We start from the raw sequence: 25,001 nt of genomic DNA on the forward strand, positions 1-25,001 counted from the left end.
ACTTTAAACCATGCTTACACAACATGTTTTTCTATTGTTTTTTTTGGTTGATAGCATAAAGGTGCTCAGCAGGCTGGTCGACATTCAAGGATCTTGATACTAATACGTTAGCACATTTAGAGCCTCAAATCAAAACTGACATATTTTCTTCTATAAGATTCCTTAACGGCCTAGGAATACACTTAACAATTAAATTACTGTTATTAACTTTTAACATACAAGAGTTGACTTTAATTATGCTAATGTGAAGCCAGATATACAAAGTCCAAAACAACAACAATAATGTAATATCAAAATATATTTTATTCTGGACCTAATTTGGATCTGATGCAAATTATGGTTGTCAGATCAATACGATGCAAAGGGAAGCTGAAACAGAAGATGTGCCTTGGCGTTGATACTTAAGGTGTGGAAGGAACGGCTGGAGAGGTGGATAGGTGAGGAGGTGGGAGGGAAAATCATTAATGTAATGTGGAACCTAAATACATCATCAGGTGATATTTACATGGTCCAGGACAGTATGGTACATCAAAAAATCAGTCTTTTTTAACAGGTACAAATAAAAACAGAACAATAAAGAGTTCAAAGAGTAGAAAAAAACTTTCATGGCCTGGTTTACAGGTTCACAATTTTTAAATTCTGAATTTGTGAGAACTGTAGAAATGATGCAGACATGTAAATCCAGTGCTAGAGTTGCAGCACTATCCCCTGAAATCATGACCTAAGTTAATCACTCTTAAGCACTGAATGCATCAAATGCTGTCTTCACCAACCTAAACACCTCACTTGCTTCAACTATCTAGTCTCATTTGCAGCCCATCCTAAAACAGCACTTGCAAAGGGTACAAATGAGCAACAGTTATAACAGTATATATTGGTTTGACAAAGGGGAGCAATTTTTAATCCATAGTAAATGTACGATAATTTCCAATAGTACATGTCTTATGTGTAATAATTACTAGTTTTAGGTAGTTCAAACAGCACTGTGTGGTCATTATTTTGGTGCTTTGAGTTTCCCCAAAGTCCCAGATATGAATAGGAACCTTAGATCATTGAAGTCTGTATACCACAACGAATGGTAACAACAAATGTGTGTCAAAAATAAAAATACTGCCATCCATTCAACAGCCAACAAATGCAAATACCAATTCAGATAAATCCCCATCTTTGAATGACTGTGGCCCCACTTTTGACGGCTAAACCTGACCAAGTCTGAATGAGGTAACTGCCAAACTTTTGTAATTTTCCAATTTAAAAGTATGCAGTTAGGTTAAAAAAAAATCCAGAACTATTCTTAAACCCCACCAGTTGAGTCATAAAACTGTAACCAGAAAACTAATTACATCTTTTTATCCAATCTAAAAAAAAACTGCTTCTGGCCTGTCACTTGTCACCCCACAACCATTGATGAATGCACTTTAAAACATTTAAAAGAAAACTTAATTAAAATAAGCCAGGGCTCTTTCATCCAAATACACATTCTTTCGATTATCAGTAATAAATGCCTCATGCATTATGTTAAGTGGAAGGAGGGAAGTACAAAAATGTTTTGTTTAACTTGAACTTCACAATGAACCTATAAGCTAGAGATAATCATAAAACCAGTCTCATTCATCACCTTAATGTGAAGCAACCTAAAAGAAAAAGGCCAGGAAATAATAGAACCAATGGGCTTATCTGTTATAAATGTGTAAAGCTGCCTAATCATTTATCTATATTTGACAAATCAATTGTAATAAATGTTTGAGCCATACTGAATTCAGTGGCCATTTTTAGAAGTGCGGATACTGTGAAGTTTCTGCATGAACAGCAGCTATGTAATTATTCCATGTTATCTATGATCAGTTGTATCAACAGACTTCTTCAAAGACAAACAAAAGCAAACATTTCTGTAGAAATTCTTAGTCATGTTTCTTCTTTCAAAGAAAAAATGAACTAGCCTTGCACTTCTAATGAGCAGGAAAACAGACCAAGTTTGAAGAGGTGGTATAAAGCCTTTGCAACAGTAATCATTATTCATTGTTCTGTTACTGTATGGGATATGGGAAATAGAAGAATACCTTTGTTAAACTAACATCTTACAATGCATTAAATCCAAGAATTTGAAACCTCAAACGTCTTTTCTTCATGTGAAAAAGTAATTGAGCGTTTTGTAGCAGAAATATTTATTTAACCACTTCATCATCTGAAGAAGGGTCCCCTGAGGTTTAAAAGCTCAGATATGCTTTACTTTATAGTATAATATACTTTTATTCTAAAAAGAAGCTATTGCAACTATATTACCTGTACTTTACTGAATAACCCAGCAAGTGCAAGTACTTTAGAGGGCTGATCCGAGATAAACCCATGTGTAATACATGAGCACCAAGGAAAGAAAATTAAAGCAAAGTCAACCCTTACCTTAGCATTAACATAAAAATTATGCCTGCCTGATTTCTGCCCTATGACAGAGGGGTTTTTACCTCATTGCACTGGATAAATTTTTAGAAACATTGCTTACGAGATATCAGTCTTAATACTGGAATCTTGCTGTGAAATTTGTGCCTGTAGTTCTACCAAAGAATAAGTAGAACAACAGCAATAATTCTCTATCCAGAAAAGTTATCTTCCAAAATTCTATAAGCTGCTCTATCAATAGTGCACAATCCAACCATATGCAAATTATGGTCTTAAAGCAACGGGATGCATCCCTGCATCGATTCTTTCTTTGTGCCCATTTGTTTAATTCTCATAAATCGGCAGAAAAACGTCCCCATTGAGAAACTACTACATTTAGCCACATCACCTGTAAACCACTGCTTGTTATCTATGACTGATGTACAATGAAACTAATTTTAGACTGAGTTTTGGAGCGGTTTTACATTTCCCCACGTTAGTTTGTGAGCCACAAAATGTACCAAAAACATACTAAATACACTGTCATTCTGCTTATAGTATCCATAAAAAAGTTTTTTTCTAATTGTGTGTTAAGTGTCAGTAGGAAAAAAATAAACAAGATACAGTCACTCTTACATCATGCAACTGTAAACTAAAATGAAAAAACAATGTTTAAAAACAAGGGAACAAAGTATTTGCTGCTGATTTAAAGAAGCTGATATGTCTGCACACAGATCTGCTGAACTGCTGACAAGATAACTCATTCTACATAGACTCTGGACCAAAAAAAAAGACATTTTTGTCCTTTGATATTATCTTCCCATTTTGGTACATATGGTCTCATGTCAAGTCTGTTTCAAGTTGTTTTACATCTTCAAGAAAGGTTGACTTTTCTTTGTGGGTGGAACTTCCAGCATTAAGCAGTCAGGGTACTCTTCACATCAGGGCTCAGTTGTCCTGGGTTTCGCATTCTGACTCGTTTTGGCTGTAGTGGACTGGCCATGGTTCAAGTGAGACTGTAGCAGTGCATGGGGCAGGGACAGTCATTTTGGCTATGTACACATTCATTGTCGGTCCATGGCTTCCAGCTAGCAGCGCTATTTCCGCAGATCTAACACACAAACCTTTGAGAGAAAATTTAAAATGTAAAATCACTTGGCAGTATTTATTAAATCAATACATGTTCTCTACTAGCCAGCTGTGTCCCTATGAATGAGATTTGTATTTACAGAAACTCCAACCATTAAAACATTGAATATAATTATTCAAATATGCCATAAATGAAACTATTCTCTTTGAATATTAATAAATAGGAATTGAATGAAACAGTAGGCTACAACACAGAGACCAGTGTTCTAAGCCATTCCACATGGGGTTGGCTGCCAGTCTCTACACTGCGAAGTGGAACAGTCTGAAATGTACTAAAGTTATGCAATGTTATTCTAATTGGAAATGGACCCAAAATGCAAAACTGCCTGTAATCTAGAATCTCAACAGTAAGATCTAAAGTATTGCTTTAAATTATTGTAAAGATGATATAAAGGTTAAGTTAAAGCACATTGTTAGGGATTTTGTTTTCACACTTGATTGCAAAGTTTAGGGAGGAAATTAAAAAATGTGGTTTAGGAAACAGTGAGGCCTTTGAAGAATTTAAACACATTAAATATTAAATCTGAGGTACTAGGCAATTGAGTGCCAACACAGGTCAGCAAGGACTGATGTAATCAGCAAGTTAAGCTTGGTGTTGGACAGAATAGCAATGGTTTGAATGTGCTGAAGTTGAAAAGTTGCAGGATACAATGCTAGGTAGCTTAAAAAAACCTGGAGTAGAATTTGGCACGAATGAGAGTCTCAGTGGCAGGCAGGTTGAAAAGGGACCAAGGAAGGTTAAGTGAGAATGGAAGCAGCTGGTAATCGTGCAAGTACATTTGGAAAGGCATTTTGAGAAAAGTGAAATAGTGCAGTCATAGCCTGAAATACTGGCCAGGGAGAGGAATGGAGTTATTGGGAAGAGAATGGAATTTGTGACAGAGCCAAAAAAAGGCTTTAAACTTCTGTTTTGCTCTAAGATGTTATGTCATATTGATGACACAAGAGATTCTGCAGATGCTGGAAATCTGGAGCAACACACAAAATGCTAGAGGAACTCAGCAGGTCAGGCAGCATCTATGGAGGGAAATAAACAGTTGACTTTTTGGGTTGAGACTCTTCATCAGGACCAGAAAGAAAGAGGGCAGAAGCCAGAATAAAAAAGGTAGTGGGAGGGGGAGGAAAGGGAATGGTGCGAGAAGCTGAGAGGTGATAGGTGGAAGAGACAAAGGGCTGAAGGAGGAATCCGGTAGAAGAGGACAGTAGACTATGAAATAAAAGGTAGGGAATAGGAGGGAGGTGATGGTCAGGTCGTGAGGGCTGGGGGGCCCACAGGAATGAGGGGGAAAAAAAGGGGGGGGGGGGGGGGGCTACCAGTTACCGGAAGTTAGAGAAATCAATGTTGATGCCATCAGGTTGGAGACTACCAATTTGTTGACATTTCGGGTCAAGATCCTCCATCAGGACTGGAAATGAAGGGGGCAGAAGCCAGAATAAAATATATGTCGACATTTTGGGCTGATAGCATCAACATCAATTTCTCTAACTTCCGGTCACCCCTCCCCCTGGTTTTCTGTCTTGGTACAAGATTGATGCTAGGAACAAATGAAATAGGTCAGTTGGCCACTCACATTTTCTCCACCATTCAATATGGACGCAGCTGATCTTTTACCTCAATTTCTCTTTCCCAAGAAATAGGTTTATTCAAGATAGAGATCAATTTTTTTAATTTTTTTAATATTGAGAGAATCAAAAGCTATCCACAGCTCCTTTAAACAGGAATTTCCTCAAGATTCATTACTCTATGGCTGCAGAAATTTCTTCTCATCTTAGTTGTGAGTGGCCGATCCCTTATTGGGATACCAGACTCCTCAGCCAAGAGAAGCATCATCCCTGCTGGCAACTTATCAAGTAAGAATTGGTGAATTTCCATGAGATCACCTCTTCTTCTAAACTTGAGGGCACAGACCTTGTCTGCTTCATTTCTCCTCATTGGACAACTCCCCCCTGTCCCAGCCATCAATCTGGTGAACATTCACTGCACTCCCTCTATCGCTAGTACAAGCAATTTCTTTGTTAGGGAGAGCAAACCTGTACAAAATATTCCAGTCTCTCTATCACCAGGGCCCTATAAAATTTCAAAGACACCTTCACTGTTATACTCAAATCCACCTGCAATAAATTCCAACACATTATGCACCTTCTTAATATCTCAATTTTTTCCGCATGTTAACTTTGAGGGATTCATGTACAAGAACTTTACTTTTCAATCTTTCACCATTTAAAAAACAAGCTGCTTTTCTATTTTTTTTCCACCAAAATGGACATTAGCACATTTTTCCCACAGAATGGAGTCCACTTCTACAGGGAGCTACATTCTAAAATGTGGTGAGTAGGGAAATTGAGTGCTGTTCTTGTAATTTAATGCAGAGCTAGAGCCAGAGAGGGAGAGATCCGAGGGAGTAAGGCCTGAAATATAAGAAAAGTGAGAGAGAAATGGAAGGAGTTTTAAAAAAAGGCATTAGCTCATATAAGGGCAGGGAATTGACTGGTTGGCTGGTATCAGCAATCTAGTGGGGGCTGGTTGGTGCTACTGTTGAGTGCTTTTGTTTTTAAAACAATTTATTTCTGCCAAATAAGTTAATCTAACATAGAGAATCAGAGCAGGGCACCTCAGACCTATGGAATCCAGAAGCGATGCTACATAAAGACTCCAGGACATTTCCAGCGTACCGACAACCACAGGTTTAGGAAGAGTCAGTGGTTGGAGGACATTGAGCTCCAAGTTTTGGAACTTGAGCACCAGCTACTGTCACTGCAGCCCACTCACGGCTCACTTCCTTTTTCTTTTTGATTAAATTCAGAACCTCTCTAGTCATCCAAGGTTCCCTTAGCTTGATGTCCTTAACCTTCCTCCTTATTGGAACATGGCAGTCTTGAACTCTGATCAGCTGGTCTTTAAACAACTCCCACGTTAGATGTGGACTTGTCCGATAACAGCAGCTTCCAATTAACTCTCTCTACCTCCTGTCTAATAATGTCATAATTTTCCCTCCTCTAATTTAGTACTTTCCCATGAGGTCCAGACTTATCCTTATTCATAACTATCTTAAAACTTGAGTTGTGATCACTGTTCCCAAAATGTTCTCCCACTGAAAGGCCAGTCAACTGGCCAGGCTTATTTCCCAAAACAAGGTCCAGTTTAATCCTTTCTCCAGTTGGGCTATCCATGTACTGTTTCAAGAAACCCTGTTGGATACACCGAAGAAATTCTGCACCATATAAGTCTCTTGCATTTGAAATGCTTTCCTTCACTAGCCAAGGAATAGAATTTTCCTTGTTAAATTACCATTCAATCATCACTTGTCAATTAAAATGTAGATAATATTAAACAATCCAAAGTTGAACCTGTGATAGGTGGAAATTCAGTTTTAGGTATCATGGGATTAACCTGGAGTCAAAATTATGCATAAACCAAGAATGGAGTCAGTCCAAGGGGTAGGGAGAGAGGGGAAAGTATAGATCAGGGAGCCATTAGTTGAGAAGAGTAGTCAGGGCACAGAGAGTCTGGTGGCTTAAGAATCTGAAAACTAGTGAAGAATTGACCAAGAGCTAGTAGAAGATGACCAAGGTTCAATAATATTTGTGAATTGGCTCTATATATTAACGATGCTTACCAGCAGACCCTGGTGAATCAGCAAAAAAGCATGAAGTAATAGAAGTGAAATTCAGAGTCTTAGAACAGCAAAGATTGAGATGGTGTGGATGACTATAAATCTAATGAATAAATTCCAAGAATGGAAAACTGTGTACAAAACCCAAGAAACCAGTTAAATCTCATACTGCAAAAAGTGATGGAAAACAGTTGAATGCAGAAATCAGCAGAAAGGTTACAAGCAAAGGCATGGGCAATGAGCAGTGAGCAAAAAGCAGCAAGATCTTTCAATAGCAAGGAAGAAGTACCTGAAGTAGTATGAAATTCACGAGGAATCATGTAGAGCCAGCCTAGCAGTGAGCTGTTAGAATTCTACACAAATGCTTATTTCATGGCACAAACATTTAGTTGACAATTCAATGTTTCATAAAATAAATACCGTGAATGCTGAAAATCTGAAAGAAACACAAAATGCTGGAAATATAATCGGGAGAAGAAATTGTGGGAGCCCTGGCTGAGATATACACATCACCATTAGCCAAGAGGTGAGGTGCCAGAGGACTGGAGAGTGGCTAATGCTGTGCCTTTATTTAAGAATGGCTGCAAAGAAAAACCTGGGAACTACAGACCAGTATGCCAAACATCTGTGGTAGGCAAGTTACTGGAGGGGATACTCTACCAGCAAGCACCTGGTCAACTAAAGCACATCTGAAGTTATGCTCAAATCCTCAACTCTACTGGTTCACCAGGCACTTGTTTAATTGGTAACGACATGACCTCAGTTCTAGCCAGCAAGAAGCTGTTGAAAATTAGCCAGAGCAACAAAATTGTCCCAATGACATAGCCAGTTCTTGACTTTCTTTATGCAAATTCAGAGGTTTTCAAGGTAATCAGAAAAGACTGAGTTGTGATATTATGAGAATCATGTCCTCATGTAGTTTACATTGAAAAATTAATACCTTACTCAGTTCCAGACTGTTTGCACATAATGATTTAAGTATCTAACCTTGATACCCAAGTTTAGATATTTTTGATTTCCCATGTTGAATTGAAGCTTTAGGTGAGTAAGCCATCAGGAATTTCAACAGTTTGCTACACATGTAATTAAAATGCCTCAGAACCAGGAGCTTCTCTGCTGATTAAATTGCAAGTGAAATCAGTGCAGTACTCAAGAGCTAGCTGATTCATCTCCGATGGAGCTTTGCTTCCCACTGCAGTAGCAATTGAGTTTGCAACATTTACTGCAAAATTCTTGTTGAACAGATACCCTAACAAATTATTTAAATACAAATCATTAAATTATCTCCAGCTCGGTGAGCAAGTTAACTCTCACAAGCCTATAAAATGCTCAACTTTTCTCTGAAAACTCTTTAACATGAGGATGATACACAGGCAAAAGAGGTTTGCACAAGCTGAAGTTTGCAAATGATTATGCATGTCCAATAGTTTTGAAAGAAAGTACCTAAAGAGAAGGAACTATATGCATTGTCAGCAAGCATGGAGGACAGGAATAGAAATTGAGTGAACAGCAGTAGAATTAAGTTTTAAGTGGAATTGAGTTTCAAGGATCTTGAGACGGATCCCATGGACAAGATAAATTCAAAAGGAGAGAACACTAAAATAAAATCATTGAAACGATATGACACAGGAAGCATCCATTGGTTTTGTGCCGGTCAAAAAGGTCGCACAACCTGCAGAGAGCCACAAGTTCATGGTTAGGCAGAGAATAATTAATCTAAGAGATTTCACTTGGCAAAAAGCGAAGTAAATAGTAGAACAGTTAAAGCTATTATTTCAACCATATTGACAAACTGGGTCTTGAGCTCCTCACCCTTGCTTCAGTGACAGCAGAGCGGCCAGGACAGAGTGACTGGGAAATGAGAGATAAATACACAGCTAGGCTTAACAGCAGCCCTGCCAATTTGACAGATAAAGCAGGAAGTGAATCACAGAAAGCAAAAACAATGGCATTCCCAAGCGAAGGTTCAGTCAGGGAGAGGATAAAAGATTTTGTGATTCTGTGTCATATCTTTTCAACAACTGAAAATCAGAGATTTAGTCAACAAACTCAATGATGATTGAACAGTCAATGATTTGTGAGTACGAAAGCTCAGCTGTAAGTGAGTTGGGATCTGATGCAGAAAAAGGTGATAGGGTATGAGAGTGTTGAGGGGTAGATCCTTGATTAAAATATTTTTCATAGCTTCATCGTAACAAATCTGTAGATTGGACAGTTCCCCTGCGAATTGTTAGATGGGCTTTTCATATAAAGCACAATTTAGCTTTATCCAAATATATAGCTTGAAATCATTCTCAAACTAAGCAAGCCATTATACACCTGCATCTTTTCTACCATTTGATATTGCAGACTCAACTTCCTTTATCCATCAGTTTTCAGAAGAAAAACAAGCTCTTAAAATAAATGTGGTATGGAAAGAAAGCAAATTTTCCCGGGGAATTATGAGAGACAAGCTTGTAAATTTAAACAAGTTTACAAAAAAAAACATGCAACTAAAGTCAATAAGGGGTGACACTGGATTGAATAGAAACCTTCCCTGGCATTAAAAAAAAGTATTAAAATGTGAGAACTACTTTGACTGTGTCTGTCCCTTCTAGTGGATAATACTAAAGTAAACTGAAATCGATTTGGAAAGCAGCGTTGAACTGCAGATGCAAAAGTGACATGGTGACATTGGCTAGAGGGTATCATACAGCATGTCATATTTACATAAGCGGATTCCATTGTAGAGCGAACATATAAATCTGGGATTCGAAAAAATTGAAGAACGTGCAGAGTTTTTGAGAGCTCATTATTAACCTGATCTTAAAATTGTGCGAAAGACACAATTCTGTTTCGATAAAATGTGCCCTCCTTTTGGACTAATGTTTTGCAGTATATATTAAAATTTAGTTAAATCTGAATTCTGTTAGCACAGTTTCAAGTCACTAGCGGTACTTACTGAACCATCCGATGCACTAGCACCCACTTTATCACCAGCTGCATTCCAACACACTTCAAAGATTCCTCCTGTTCCCCTGTAGCTATGGACAAGAGAGCCTGTCTGTAAATGAACACAAATATCTTAATTATCAAAGATGAGATAGCAATAAAAGTCTGAATAAAATGCATTGAATGTCCAAGTAGTGCACTGTTTGCCCAAAAAACAATTAAACTGCACTGAAATGGAAAAGGGGAAGGTGAAAATACCCAAGTAGATGGAAGTGCAGTAACCATAACTCTGAGGTAAACAGTGCAGTCATACATACAGAAGTTATTGTTTTTCTGTTATAAAAGCCCTCTGTGTTGTTTCTCCTCTGCAAAAAAAGGGTAAGATTTTGCTAAAAATGGAATTCAATTAGTCTTAAGCAAATGACAGTATACCTGTGTATTCCAGATGTGAACACACTTGTCAAAGGAGCCACTGGCCAGGTATCTTCCATCTGGGCTGAACGCTACACTGTATACAGGTTCCTGGTGTTTGGTCAAGGTGTGGATACAGATGCCTCGGTCCACATCCCATAATCGTACAGTAGAATCAAATGATGCACTGTGGACAAATATTTTAAATTCTAAGAGCACATAAAGACCACATCACCAAATCCATGACTTCTTTTATCATAAATCTAAAGGTACTTTCATTATAAATTAGTCCTCCTATTCAGTTAAAGAAAAATATTTTAAAAGTAATGGCCAGATATTTTTCTAAATTCGCTAAACCCTCCATTTCTTATTACCTCCAGCCCCAGATCAGAACTTCTCCACTTCTGGCCTCTTCTTCATCCCAGTAATCTTCTGCCTCGTGCTCTGGATCCCCTTCCTTTGCTTCTCCTCCCTTTAGATGACCCTCAATCTTCACTCTTTGGTCAAGCTTCTACTCATCTGTCCTAATAATTCCTTGTATGATTCCGTGTCAAATTTTGTTTGTTAATGCTCCTGTGAAGCACTTTACAAGATTTCTCAACATGAGAGGTGCTATATAGATACAAGTTGCTGTTACTCGTCACACAGCTTTTGAACTATGATGCCCTTTATGATGGAACATCTGAGAAAAAGACCTTCCTGGAATTTCTAATTATACAGATATGTTTTTTTCCATACCTTGCTAACATAAGGTTGGCATTTGGATTGTTAGTACCAGGTCCTGTGGGACTCCACTTGATTGTGTAGATTTCTTTGTTGTGCGCTTGTAAATCATGGACACATGCATCCTGCTTCATGCTCCAAATCTAGATGGTAACAATATTGCATGAAAACATTCCTTGGTAAATGTTTTCTTGCGCTACATCAACATGCTCAACAATGCAGTTAGATCTTTTATTCTTTTTCCAAAAAAAGAGGAATATCTACAGAACTAAATTGGATACTTGCTTGTAAACTGTTTGTCAGATTCAAAGATGGTACCAAGAATTGAAATACAGTTTAACAAAGGCAAAATGCTTTGTACACCAGATTTATCAGCATAGTTCTCTGCTTTAGCATCAATGGGGTTTACTGCCAGACACTGGTCTATAAAACGGCAAAGCAGTTGCCCATTATCCTAAGTGCTGGATTCAATTCAACAAACTACTTTAAAGTTATTTTATGATCATTCTGGCCAGCAATTACTTGGCAATGGAAATTGCAACTGCAGAGACATTTATCAAGGCAAGGCCTTTCAAAGATCTTTAATGGATACATTTGATTTGTATCTCAAAGGATCATCAATAAAAATAATTGATTGCTATGAAACAATGCTCCCTGTTTGTTGAGGGAGTGGTCTTAGCTAAAGTTACACTCTGATACTGGACCATGACCAGAAACCATTGGGCACAATCACTCTTCAACTCCAGTAGATTCCATTTGCAGAAGCTGTTGAAAGACTGTACTTCTTGTCCGCAGACAAGTGCTCAGAACAACACACAAGGGTGGACGTGACCAGGGCAGAGCTTTTATTTTTGGATATTGCATTACTGTAACTTTGATGAAAAGATACCCAGAAAGAGATTTTTCCTGTACATATCTCATGCATTCTACAAAGTAGATGTGGGTGCCAAAAAATCAATGCACTATTAGATTGTCCCTGACCACACATCATCTGAGGAGCTCTTTCCTGCACCACATTCTATGCTCCTTGTTGATAGGTACCATGCCAGATGCTAATCTTCCCAGATTCTGGTCTAACTCCATCAAAAGTTTGTAGTAGACCAGATCTCAAGTAACAATGAAACGTAGTACAGGAAGGAGATAGAGAACCTAGTGGCATGGTGTCAAGATAACAACCTTTCCGTCAACGTCAGCAAAACAAAAGAGCAGGTCATTGACTTCAGGAAGTGGGGCAGAGCACATGCCCCTGTATGTATCAATGGTGCTGATGTGGAGATGGTAGAGAGCTTCAAGTTCCTAGGTGTAAACATCACCAATAGCTTGTCCTGGTAGATGCCATGGCCAAGAAAGCACACCAGCACCTCTACTTCCTTGGAAGGCTAAGGAAAATCAGCATGTCCCCATTGAACCTCACCAATTTTTATAGATGCACCATAGAAAGCATCCTATCCAGATGCATCACAGTTTGGTGTGGCCCGAGACCGTAAGAAATTGCAGAGAGTTGTGGAGACAACTCAGTCCATCATGAAACCCAGCCTTCCTTCTATGGACTCTATCTACACTTCTTGCTGCCTTGGGAAAGCAGCCAGCATAATCAAAAACCCCTCCCACCCCAGACATTCCCTTCTCCTCCCCTTTCCATTGGGCAGAAGATACAGAAGCTTGAAAACACGCATCACCAGGCTCAAGGACAGCTTCTATCTCACTGTTTTAAGACTCTTGAACAGACCTCTTGTACGATAAAGATGAACTTTTGACCTCACAATCTACCTCGTCATGGTCCTTGCACCTTCACTACTACTTTTTGTAAATACCTCATGATCTAACTTCCAGGATAGAGAATTCCAGAGATTCGCCACTTTGTGAGGAATAAAAAACTCTCACGCACCTCAGTCTTAAATGACTATGCCCTTATCTTGTAACTATATCCCTTGGTCGAGATTTGCCCATGATGGGAAACATCCCAACATCTATCTTGTCATGCACCCCCTTAAGATCTTATCAGTTTCAACAAGATCACCACTCACTCTTAAACTCCAAAGAAGATATCCAACTTATTTAGCCGCTTGTAATGGGACAATGCTCTCATCCCTGGGATTAGCCTACTGAACCTCTTTTGGAACTTAGTCCAAGTCCTTACTGAAGTTGACGTAGACTGCATTAACTGCACTATCCTCATCAACGCACCTGGATACCTCTTCAAAAAATATTCAACCAGTCAGAAAGATCTCCCCTTAAACCTTTGCTAACCATTCTTGATTAAACTATACTTTTTCAAATGCAGATTAACCTTATCTCTCTGAATGTTTTTCCAATAATTTCCCTGAAACTGACATTAGACTCCCCAACCTTTAACTACCTGGCTTATACTTACTTGCTGCTCTTTTGGAATAAAGGTACCACATTTGCTGTCCTCCAGTCTTTTAGAACTTCTTGAAAATTTATTTCAAAGCCTCAGCAATCTCCTTCTTTACCTTCTATAGCAGCCTGGGATGCAACTCATCAGATCCTGGGGATTTATCCAATGTTAAGCCTACTAAGACATCTAATACCTCCACCTTTTTAAATGGTAAAACTTCCATGGTATTTAATGATTCCTATCTCCATGTAAAACCTATTCAATCCCATTATCCCACTCTTTGCCCTCAAGTGCTTTAAAATTTTTTTGGAAAGCCATCATCAAATCCATTTTCAACAAAGGCATTTAAATGTAGGTCACAATCATTCACTAAGTAAAACAGACTTTTATTGCAAACCTTTTTTCCCCCACCACTTTGAATCTGTGCTAATAGGAATAGATTCAGTGAACGGACAAGTGGATTTGGTGAACAGAATAAATGGGTCATTTTCAACAGAAGGCTGTCACCGGTGAGCGCTACAGGGATTGTTGCTGAGGACCCAGGTGTTCACAATTTATATCAATGATCTGGGAGAGGACCAAGTGTGAGATATCCACGTTTGCTGGTGATAGATACTTGGCCGAGTGTCAGTGCTGTTTTAAGAACAGATGGCAAAATGTGAAATCAACTAATAAGGTAGAAAAAGTAGAGAGCTTAAGTTTTTTTTAAAATGGCAAGAGACTGAAAAGTGTTCAGAATAGCCTGGGTCTCCTGGCACTCAAATCACTGAAAATTAATCCATGGGTATAACAAGCAATTAGGCAAGCAAATAGTGTGTTGGCCTTTATTGAGAGGGGATTCAAATATAAGAGTGAAGATGTCTTACTGTAGTAAAACCATGGTGAGATAGCATCTGACATATTGGAACACAGGTTTAGTCTCTCTACCCGAGGAAGGATATACTTGTGACAGAGGGAATGCAATAAAGGTTCACCACATTAACTCCTGGGATCAGAGAGTTTGTCCTAAAAGGAAAGATTAAGCAAATTGGGCCTATACCCTCTTGAGTTTAGAAAAAGGGGACCTAATTGAAACAAGCCCAGGTTTGCTAGTGTAATCTCTTAGTTGAAATTCTTCATCCTTGAACCATTCTATTAAACATTTTCTGCATCTTCATTGGGATAGTTACATCCTTCCTAAAGTATGGTGACTAGAAATGGATGCAATAATCCACTTGCAGCCCAAACAGGTTATGAACTAACGTGCATGCCCCTGGATAAATGGCATGTTTATCTTGGGTGGGGGGTGGCAATTTGCTTCAATCTGAATCAAGCAAATTAGCCTTGCATGATTCATAGAAGAAATGAGCAAAGTGATAAATGGAAATACATAATTCAGTACCTGCTTACAGTTGCCCTTTATTATTTTTTTCAGAATGTGGGCATCACTGACAAGTCCAGCATTTAGTGCCCATCACTAACTCCTCTCAAGAAGATGGTGGTGAGTTACTTCCTTGAACCCTGGTCCTTCTTGTGAAAGTACTCCTACAATGCTGTAGGATGGGGTGTTCCAGGAATTAGATCTAGCAACAATGAAGGAATACCGATATATTCCTAATTCACAATGATTGGTGAAGAGCAGGAGACCACGTTAGTGTTCTCGTACACTTGCTGCTAAGGTGGTCACCATCCTAAAAATACATTCCTTGCACCACTGGCATGTAATTATTTAACATTACATTTCTGATCAGGTGAACAGAATAACACCTCCTTGATGTCATGTTTTCAAGGATTAATATATTGTTCAATTAGCAGTTGAAAATCCATAATAAGTGTTCAAGGCACCACTTTTCTTATTTATGAAACCATCACAGACAACGTCAATGCCTGGAATTCTTGTGACAAACATGCACAAATCCAAATGCTGATATTAATCACCAAATTAAACAGACTGGTTAGAGCTAATAGGCTTAAGCATTTGGGAAATTTCCAGTTTACCGTACTTCCTGATATAATCTTTACTTTTCCAAAATCAGTTCTTACCAATCACCAGGGTCAATCTGAGTGATGTTCATTGTTCTATTTGCTTTCTACATGAAATATTCACGTTTTTAAAAAAGCTATAGCAGTATTTAATTCACAACAAACTATATGTGATAAGAATTAAAATGGTGGTTACCTTTAAGGTCATATCATCAGAACAAGATGCAAGTAGATTCCCAGTTGGATCCCACTTGATTGCATTCACTTCATTCTAAAATCAGTATCAGATTATGGTTAAAAGGTTATTAAAAATAAAAAAGGTGCCTCCTTCATGTACACAGCAAGACATAGAACATTAAAAGAATTCGTTCTCTCACATTAGCAGAAGGTCAACAGAAACTGGACTGTATTAATAATTTATTTTTCTTTGCTAAACTTACAGTATTAATGTTTTAGTGCCCAAGCAAAGGGTCAAGGACACAAATATTCTGGTGCAGTCTTAGCTAAACAAAGGAATCAATAATGTAGATGATAAAAAAATTCTTTTTATTTGAAGAACCAGCATCATTTGAACTTCCATTTCATAAAAGGCCCATGATCGATATCATGGGTGTCACAGGAAGTGATCCAAGACATTAATTACGTAATATATATGAACAAGCAAATATCAAGAGAGAAATGAGTCAATATTTTCAAAAGTCATGGCTGGGATAGAAAGGGTGAATGAAGGGAAACCATTCATACATAAAATTTTGGGCAGAAGAAAATTCAGGGGGTGGAAGATAAAAACACAAGGGTCATGATTTGGAACTCAATGCATCTATTGGTGGTAGAAACAGTATTAAGTCAGGCTTTGAAATGGGAATTGGACACATACATACAAGAAATAAATAGCTAGACTCTAAGGACAGATTGAGGAAATAGATTTGGCAGAACCATTCTACTAGGACTGGCACAGAATTCAGTGTAGTCCACCTGCTTTAACCAATAGTTAAATAAGGTGAAAATAAATAACTTTGTGGTTATAAATGTTCTTTGTGCAAGACCTAATAAAGTCATCTGGTAATGTTCGCTTCTAAAAATATCCCCTCCCCCAACTATTTTTCTTCTTACCTCCTTGCTCTCCCTGTGAGACACTATATCCAATCAGACCATTAATGACCAATTGGGAGCAGAATTTTAATGTATTCATTTCATGGAAAGTACAGGTAAGCCAATTGAACCTTTCTATCCAAGGCAAAACTATTGCATGCAATTAAACCTAAAATGTAAAATATTTATTTTTTGAACAATAATTTATGCTTATTGTTTAATCCAATCAAATTTTTTTTTGATAAACAATTTTAAATTTGCAAAACAAAACAGGTGATGTATTAAATGAAAATAAATTTCTCACATTCCTGCAATGTAAGATCTTTAGTTTATAGAGGTCCAAATCTGCGAGTAAAGCATTTAAAACCCAAGTAGTAAAAAAAACTTTTAAATCAACTTAACCATTTCATGCTCAGAGGCACAGATGATATTTTTGATACAGAGAGATTTGCAGGTTGAGTGCGCTGTTGAAGTTGTATAAGCACTCAGATGGGAAACCAACATGAATTTAAGTCTTGAACAATGAATGCTGGTTTTCACGCTTTCTCAAAGGGGAGCTTGCCAATCTCAGCCAATGGTGCAGGTAAGCACTGCAATTCATTGATTGCAAAGGCAGTGAATGCAGAGATCCTACAGGACTAAGAAAAAGGATCCATTCAAATTGGAAATCACTGCGAAAAACAAAATTAGCTAATTACTAATCTTTATCTACTGTATTGAAATTTCTCACAAGCCAGCTTTTAAAGCAAAGATAAAAACAGGAAATAAATAAAAATTGAGAAGTTGACAATCCTCAGTTATTTTACTCTTCCCCAACCCCTACCTTCACCATTTTACTTAAAGTGTCACCTGATCTTGATAGGTCCAATGGTTTTAGCAGTCCTTCAGTATCTTGCATTTCATCTGGTCTATGTCAGTGAGTAGTGGCATACTTTTCAACTGTGAAGGGATCATTTCCAAGCTGATTCAGAGGCTCAACTAACACTGAAGTATTGGTGTGTGTATACACACACACACACACACACACACACACACACACACACACACACACAAACAAAGGGATCATTGAAAGTAATCAGAAGCTCATTCACTCCCACCCTAGTATCCATATGGTCTCTTTGTCTTCAATCAACCATCATTGAATAGTTACTAACTATAGCATACTTAATTTGATTAATCATTACCACGTTATTTATTCAGTGCTATTAGGAAAAACAATTGTCAAAAAAAATCAAATCTGTCCCATTCTAGACAGTCATTACCGTGTGTCCCTGGAATGTCTTGATAGGCCTATCTGCACCTAGTTTACAGACATGGATGCACATGTCTGTGCTGCAAGAAGCAAATGTGTTGTTGCTTTGCCAGTCAACATCTAGTGCCGGGGCTGTAAATGCAAAGAGAAGAGAAGAGAAAATGTATTGATAAATGGTACAGACTGCAGCCCAAATAGAAATAATATTTGGCCCAATCCTACAACATTTAAAAAGCAGATAAATTTAAAATCTGGTTTCAAACTGTAAAATCAAAAATATGTAGGAGTATTTGGGAAGAGAGAAAACCGGCAGGTCAGAAATCTTTTTTTAACTGGCTCTTTAACTAACACATTAGTGACAACCAATAACCAGTTGGAAATTTCATGCGAGATTAGAAAGCTATTCTTAATAAGTTGTTTGATGCGGTTAAAATTTGAAATACGATCTAAACACTAAATCAGTAATCAAAAATACCTTAAGATTCTACCACTTAATGTCAGGTTTGTACATCTTCTTAAATCAAATAACTTGACTGAAATCATTCTTAGTAAATTAGGAATAATCAAAAGGTAAAAGATACATCAGTTGGTTCTGCTACCAAGAATAGCACCAACTCCAGCTCAAATGCTGACGAAAAACTTTATATTCCAGTGCGGCCTCCTCTACATCGATGAGACCCGACACAGATTGGGTGACCGCTACGTTGAGAGCCTTCACTCCATCATCTGCACCTCCCAGAGGCCAGCCGCTTCAATTTCACTTCCCACTCCCATACTGACATGTCTATCCACAGCCTCCTCTACTGCCACACTGAGGCCAGATGCAGGTTGAAAGGACACCTCATATTCCACCTCGGTAGTCTCCAATCTGACAGCCTCAACATTGATTTCTGTAACTTCCGTTAACCCCCTCCCCTCCCCCCCCCCTTTTATTCTTTCTTCTCTCCCCCTTCCTCCCCTCCCTTTGTTTTCTCTCATTCCCGTGGCCCTCTCACCCTTTCTCTTTTCCGTCCCTTTGCCCTCATGACCTGCCCATCCATTCCCCACCTCTTTTCCTTTATTCCATGGTCTACTGTCCTCTCCTCGCAGATTCCTCCTTCTTCAGCCCTTTGCCTTTTCTACCTCTCACCTCTCAGTTTCTTACACCACTCCCTTTCATCCCCTCTCCCCACCCACCTACCTACCTTCCCCTCTCACCTGAATTCACCCATCACCTGCCAGCCTGTGCTCCTCCCCCTCCCCCAAACTTCTTATTCTGGCTTCTGCCCTCTTCCTTTCCAGTCCTGATGGAGAGTGTCGACCTGAAATGTCAACTGTTTATTTCCCTCCATAGATGCTGCCTGACCTGCTGAGTTCCTCCAGCATTTTGTGTGTGTTGCATTATATTTCACATGTTACTTTAGCCAAGTCCAACATTCACTTCAAAACTTTCTGGGCTGAATTGATCACCACATCATTCACGCTTATCTTGCAGGGAGAACAATGATCAACAACTGAAGCTCTCCCATTCTGGATAGTAATTATCCTATATTCCTGGATACACATGTCAGAATTGCAACTGTTACAATGCAAAGACAAGCTTAAAATTAACAAAAGACCTCAAATATGCATTAGGAAATAAGTCAAAGAGACTTGTGTAAGTCTACCTTTCCAAAAAAACTGCAGTAACTGCTCTAGAAATTTACACCAATCCATTTACAAAGAGTTTGGATTAGAGACTAACTGCTCTGCATTTTCTTTGATTCTTTCATAAACCAAAATTATCTACAATGGCTCAAACTGGATAACTTAAAGAATTCTAAGAAAGAGGTAGTTTCTACTGCCCTGAGAGCACCAGTTGCCTGAGCTTGGACCACACTGTTTCTTCCAGAGTGGCCTTGGGCAGTCTTCTGCTGGTAGCTCAGCTCACAGCATGTTAGTGTGGCATACTAAGGCACAGGGCTTCCAAACTAAAGCAACAATACCCCTCTTCAAACAAATGAAAACATCTAAACTAACTTAATTCAATCAAATAAAAAGCTGCACTTACCTTTCTCCCAGTAGCCAATGGCTCACTCATTTAAATTGAAGCTGCTGTACTGGCACTGATAAATAAGTTGATTTCCCAGCCTGACAGCCAGAAAAACTATGGACATTTGTGCTACCCTAGTGGACTGTATCAGCATAGGTGGCAGGATGGGAAATGCCACTGCTGGCTCGTTTCTACACCAGCAATAAGTTTTGGGAGTTTCACTGATAGATGTGGCGTGTGCCAACAAAAGCACTAATATTGATGGAAAATCTGCTCAATATTTACTTCTGTTTATTTTACTGCCTTCAAGAGTTTTACATTACTTCATTTTAAATTTATGAAGCAGCATTGTTAACTTTGCCATTGAGCAATGATGTTTGCTGAGCAACTAATTCAAAACTATTTAATTCCTACAGTTATGGTAACTGCCAAAATCTTGCCCAAATTATCTGTCATTTCTAAAAATATTTAATGAATTTTCATTTTTAATTATTTTTCCACATGTACTTAATCTCACATTACAAATGATAAAACAAATCAGCAAGCTCTGAACTTATTGCACAAGTGCTGGCAGCAAGTTCCTGCCTGCAGTCCAACAGCATATCAGGAGCTTGCTGAGATTCCCCAGCAATTACAATTGAGCATTTGCAGCACACTAGAGCTGTAGGGAAGAGCGGTCAGTGCAAGCTCACATCTTATTGTTGATTATGAGCTTGGTTTAATAATTTCAGTTATTTATAAACCAACCTCAGTTATTTATTTTAGGTGTTTTTTTTAAATTTTATAAATTAATCACATTTTAAATTTTAATAATTTATTTCATTTTCTATAGTCCAACACCAGACCTGTACATACTTTAAAAGGTGTGTGGCAGAGGAGGGGACACATTGCTTATGTACTTAAACAACCTTGGCCAACACAAGTGGTGAGATAGAATGGCTTATATCATGACCTTGATTCAGGATTGATCTTTGGAATTTGAAAACAATTGTTTAATTATGGGTAGTGTTATGATGATTATTCAATGATATGAAAGAATTATAGCAAGTGTACATAGAGTGATATGACATGGTTTACTATAGAAAATGGACATTTCTGACTTTCGGAGAAATCGGCTTGCGGCCACATCTTAGGAATATAATCTTTATGTACTGCAGGGACTGCCTGTATTCATGCTGACCTACTTTCTATGTCAGTTTCTGTACATCTGAATTTTCAATTACATAAGTAATTTTTTGACTTTTTATTCTACTACTGAAATTCCAAAAACCATCCATCGTTGCAAAGTCCTGGAATTTCATAAGACCTCTCCACTTTTGAAATGACAAAATATGTGATTTGAGAACATGTGCAATGTTGGGTGACACCAACTTATACACTTAAACGGTCACTGAACTTGTCTGTTCGGGATTAGGATCCTCAACTAAAATTACTGAATATCTCTAGCACACCATTCAAAAATGATGCTTAACCATTCAACAACGAGGGACAACACTAAGTAGCTCCTATGAACATCGTGTACTATGATTTCTGAAGGCTTACCAGAGTGAAAAGGAAATTGCTGTTTGGCCTCTCCTGTATGGGCATCCCAAATAATTGTTGTCTGCAAAAATCATAATTCAATTATTAGTACAGTGGTGCACAGCAACTTTGTTTTGCCAAAGGAGGCCAGACTGCGAATCCATATCACTTTTGGGGGGCACTTGAGAGAAGCACATTTTATTTTAATTACGCATAACAGGTCACCTACATAAAGCACAAATTCTAAAATTAATTAACTGCTTGTTTATTTTCAGATTCTGTGTTCATCAGCATTTCCTGGAAGTCATCTTTTTTTAAAGCCCTTACCAGTTCAGGACACTTAATAGCAGGCCCGGTATTTGATGCTACTACCATTTCATCATGGAATTTATTGTATCCACTATTTTACAAATTTAGCACTTTACAAAGTATGCTTTAGCAATTGGCATTATTTCCATTTTAAAACAAATTCCTCCAATTTTCTCATCTTGACTCCTCTCCAAAAAATAATTTTCTGATAGGTTCAATTCAGTTCATGAACACATTACATTTCATAAGTATAAATTGAAACATTATATTTCTCTAATGTCAGTGGACTCTTAAGCTGCAAATGTAAAGTTTTCTTTTGCCAAAATTCAAAATTTGTAGAGTGCATTGACAGCTACAATGTCCTGTATTTATTAAACAAGAATGAAGTTAATATGAATTAGGTTTCATTTTTTGTGGTGGTAGGTTCTGAAGGTGAATATGCATTGAAGCTCAGAAAGAAAATGCTAGGAGAAAAATATTTGAGCCCCAAAACTCCTCCACCCTCACGTTCTCAGTGTCAATTCACTTTGGTTTTGGAAAATTGACTCTCTGGCCTCAAATAAACCATCATCATTTTTACAAGTATTCAAGCCATTGAAAATGTGGTCTTGCAACATTTTGGTTCAAGTGATATACTGTACATAAGTTCTCCATGTAGGCCTTGATTTTGTTAATTTTCAGGTAAGTTTTCTGAATTTAGCCCAGTGACAGATGATTTAGTAACCACCAATTAGACAAGGCTGCTAACTAGAGTTTGCCTAATTAAAATCAAACCGTTGACTCAGCAGTGCAATGGTGATCTGAACTTGCAATTTACAGGCATGTTTCATGCTCCTGTGCAGGCCAGAAATGACCCACGTATATGTTGTGTATCCATTTAGTAGCATTAAGTATGTACAAAAACATGCCAATTTAACTCCTAAATAAGAACTTGCAATTACTTGCACTAAAGTAATGAACATACTTTAGAATCTCACCTTATCCACTCCTGCACTGAGGATAAAATTTCCTTTCTTGTTCCATTTTAATGCAAATATAGGTCCTTTATGTTGGCCTAAGGTACTAGCAAGATTACCTTTAAAAAAAGAGAGAAAAAGATAATATCAAGAATGAAACCAGATTGCTTGCTCTCCATTGGTAACTTTTACAGTTAATTGAGCAGCTAACTTTAGCCCTGGCTGAGTCCTGAAAGGAAGAACTATTAGAGTTTGCCTGTCAAAGGTAATGAGGGAACCTATACCTTGTCCTTGCCAATCTACCTGGTTTAGATGCATCACCACAGCCATTTTCCATCAGAAGTACAGGAATGAATGTTATATCTCATCTTTCCCAAGGTTACCCTCCACCTCAGGCAGCTGACATTTCAGCCAATCGAGTTCACTCCACTGTACACTGTGAGCAAACAGTGCATTTGCCAAAGCACAGATTATGAACCATAACTCTATGCTGCTTGTAACACCAAAGATTTATACTGCTGAAGTGGCATCTCTGATCAAGCTGTTACAAACAATCACAATACTGACATTTCCCCAAAAATTGGAAAACTGCCCACATACACATCCTGCCCAAAAAAAATTCAAATACAATCTAGCCATATACTGTTCCATTAGTCTATAATGGGTAATTGTGTTATGAAACAGTACTTATTCACCAAAGCCTCCTCACTCATGCAAGGTTTGGGTTTCAGTAGGACAACTTGACTCCAGTGCTTATTATAGCCTTGGCCTAATTACACACAAAAGAACTGAAATCCAGAAACTGGAAGATCGATGGACCTGATCATCAAGGCAATGCTTCATTGAATGCAGTGTCAAGAAACCTAGTAAAATTAATGTCAGTAGGGATCGGGGGAAAGCACTTCACTGGCTGGAATCATACTTAGCATGAAGGAAGGTGACTGATAGCTGGTGGTCAAGTGTCTCAGTCCAAGGACATCCCCTGTAAAATCTCATCAGTATTCTGTCCAGGACCCAACCATCTTCAGCAATATCTTTCCTCTACCAAAAGGACAGAAGCAAGGATAACCATCGATGATTACAGAATGAAGCAGCAAATACACTACATGCAACAAGGTCTGAACAATATTTAGGTTTGGGCTGACAATTTACTCTACTTCATAAAACAACCAAGTGTACGGGCAACAGCAAAGATTATGGATCCAACGACATTACATGTAGTGGTGTAGACATGTTCCAGAAGTGCAAGCATGCTACATTAGCACCCAGCTAGGATTTAAGTGGAAAACTTCCCAGGCAATGCAATTTCCAATAGCACTGAACCTAATCATCTCCCTTTAACATTCATTGGCATTATCACTGCCATTACCAAACCTATACCTCCAAAGATCCGAGAGTTATTGCTGAACAGCAAAGCATTTGCTGGATACTTTATGACTCTGCAAATCCTTTACATAATCTCTGATGCACAAGAGAACTGTGTGGTGAAATACTTTCCACTTAACCTAGATGAGTATAGCACAATAACACTTAAGCAGCTTGACACTGTCCAGGCCACTGCGGCTTGCTTGGATGCCAGCTAACACTGCAGGCTAAGAGCTACTCACTGCACTACCAGAGTGCCATGGCTGCAATATGTACAATCCACAAGATGCTCTGCAAAGACAATGTAAAACTTCTTTTGACAGCACTTCTTAAACAACGGCATGCAAGATCCCATAGGGCAAGGGAAACAGACCACTGCCTGCAAGTTTCCCTCCAAGGTAAGAGGAGGAAGCAAGATCTTTGACTACAAAGCTGATGCACCTCCATGAAAAGTGAAAAACCATAGATTCTAGTCCAAGAAGTTATGTGTACTAAAGATCACTGTTTTGAATTTATAATCCAGATTAAATGGCCAATGAATCCTAGTGGTATATACGTGTCAATGGGATAAGGAATTTTTCCTCACACAGCTCTTATAACCTAAGAGTCAAAGGTAAAATTGCAACAAGCTGCTAAGGTGAAGCGGTTCCACACTAGGCATAAAATAAAAAAAATATAATTGCAAGTACTCGGAATACTTTTGTACCCTTTCCAAGAGTTAGCGCATGAATAACACTGGTAAGTCCTCCCTTACCAACCAACACCCAAGAGACAATAGACTACAGGGAAATAAGTGGGGGAATGGGACTGATAGGAATGCTCAAAGGCGGCATAGATTCAATGGGCCAAATAGCACCCCCCTCTGTCATCTAAAAATAATCCATATGAACATCTCAGACATCAATATGTGGCATAATGCAAGGGAAAAAAATAAAATTGGATCAAATAAATCCTGAACAAGTAAATGTAG

At 38.3% G+C, this 25,001-nt stretch overlaps 1 protein-coding gene across 5 annotated transcripts in view; it reads right to left on the reverse strand.

The window, feature by feature from the left end:
* Positions 1 to 291: 291 nt before the first annotated feature.
* The window catches only part of tbl1xr1a (TBL1X/Y related 1a), a 125,087-nt gene continuing 100,377 nt past the window's right edge, over positions 292 to 25,001 (reverse strand). For all 5 annotated transcript variants that reach the window (XM_052018026.1, XM_052018029.1, XM_052018027.1 and 2 more), the window contains 8 exons: positions 22,688 to 22,785; positions 21,423 to 21,483; positions 17,880 to 18,001; positions 15,722 to 15,796; positions 11,220 to 11,347; positions 10,503 to 10,668; positions 10,081 to 10,182; positions 292 to 3,500 (listed from right to left, as the gene is read on the reverse strand). In XM_052018026.1, the coding sequence (XP_051873986.1) occupies positions 3,474 to 3,500; positions 10,081 to 10,182; positions 10,503 to 10,668; positions 11,220 to 11,347; positions 15,722 to 15,796; positions 17,880 to 18,001; positions 21,423 to 21,483; positions 22,688 to 22,785 (779 nt within the window). In that variant the 3' untranslated portion in view covers positions 292 to 3,473. The remainder of the gene's footprint in view (positions 3,501 to 10,080; positions 10,183 to 10,502; positions 10,669 to 11,219; positions 11,348 to 15,721; positions 15,797 to 17,879; positions 18,002 to 21,422; positions 21,484 to 22,687; positions 22,786 to 25,001) is intronic.

Source organism: Pristis pectinata, chromosome 6 (genome assembly GCF_009764475.1).
Source record: "Pristis pectinata isolate sPriPec2 chromosome 6, sPriPec2.1.pri, whole genome shotgun sequence".
Classification (NCBI taxonomy): domain Eukaryota; kingdom Metazoa; phylum Chordata; class Chondrichthyes; order Rhinopristiformes; family Pristidae; genus Pristis; species Pristis pectinata.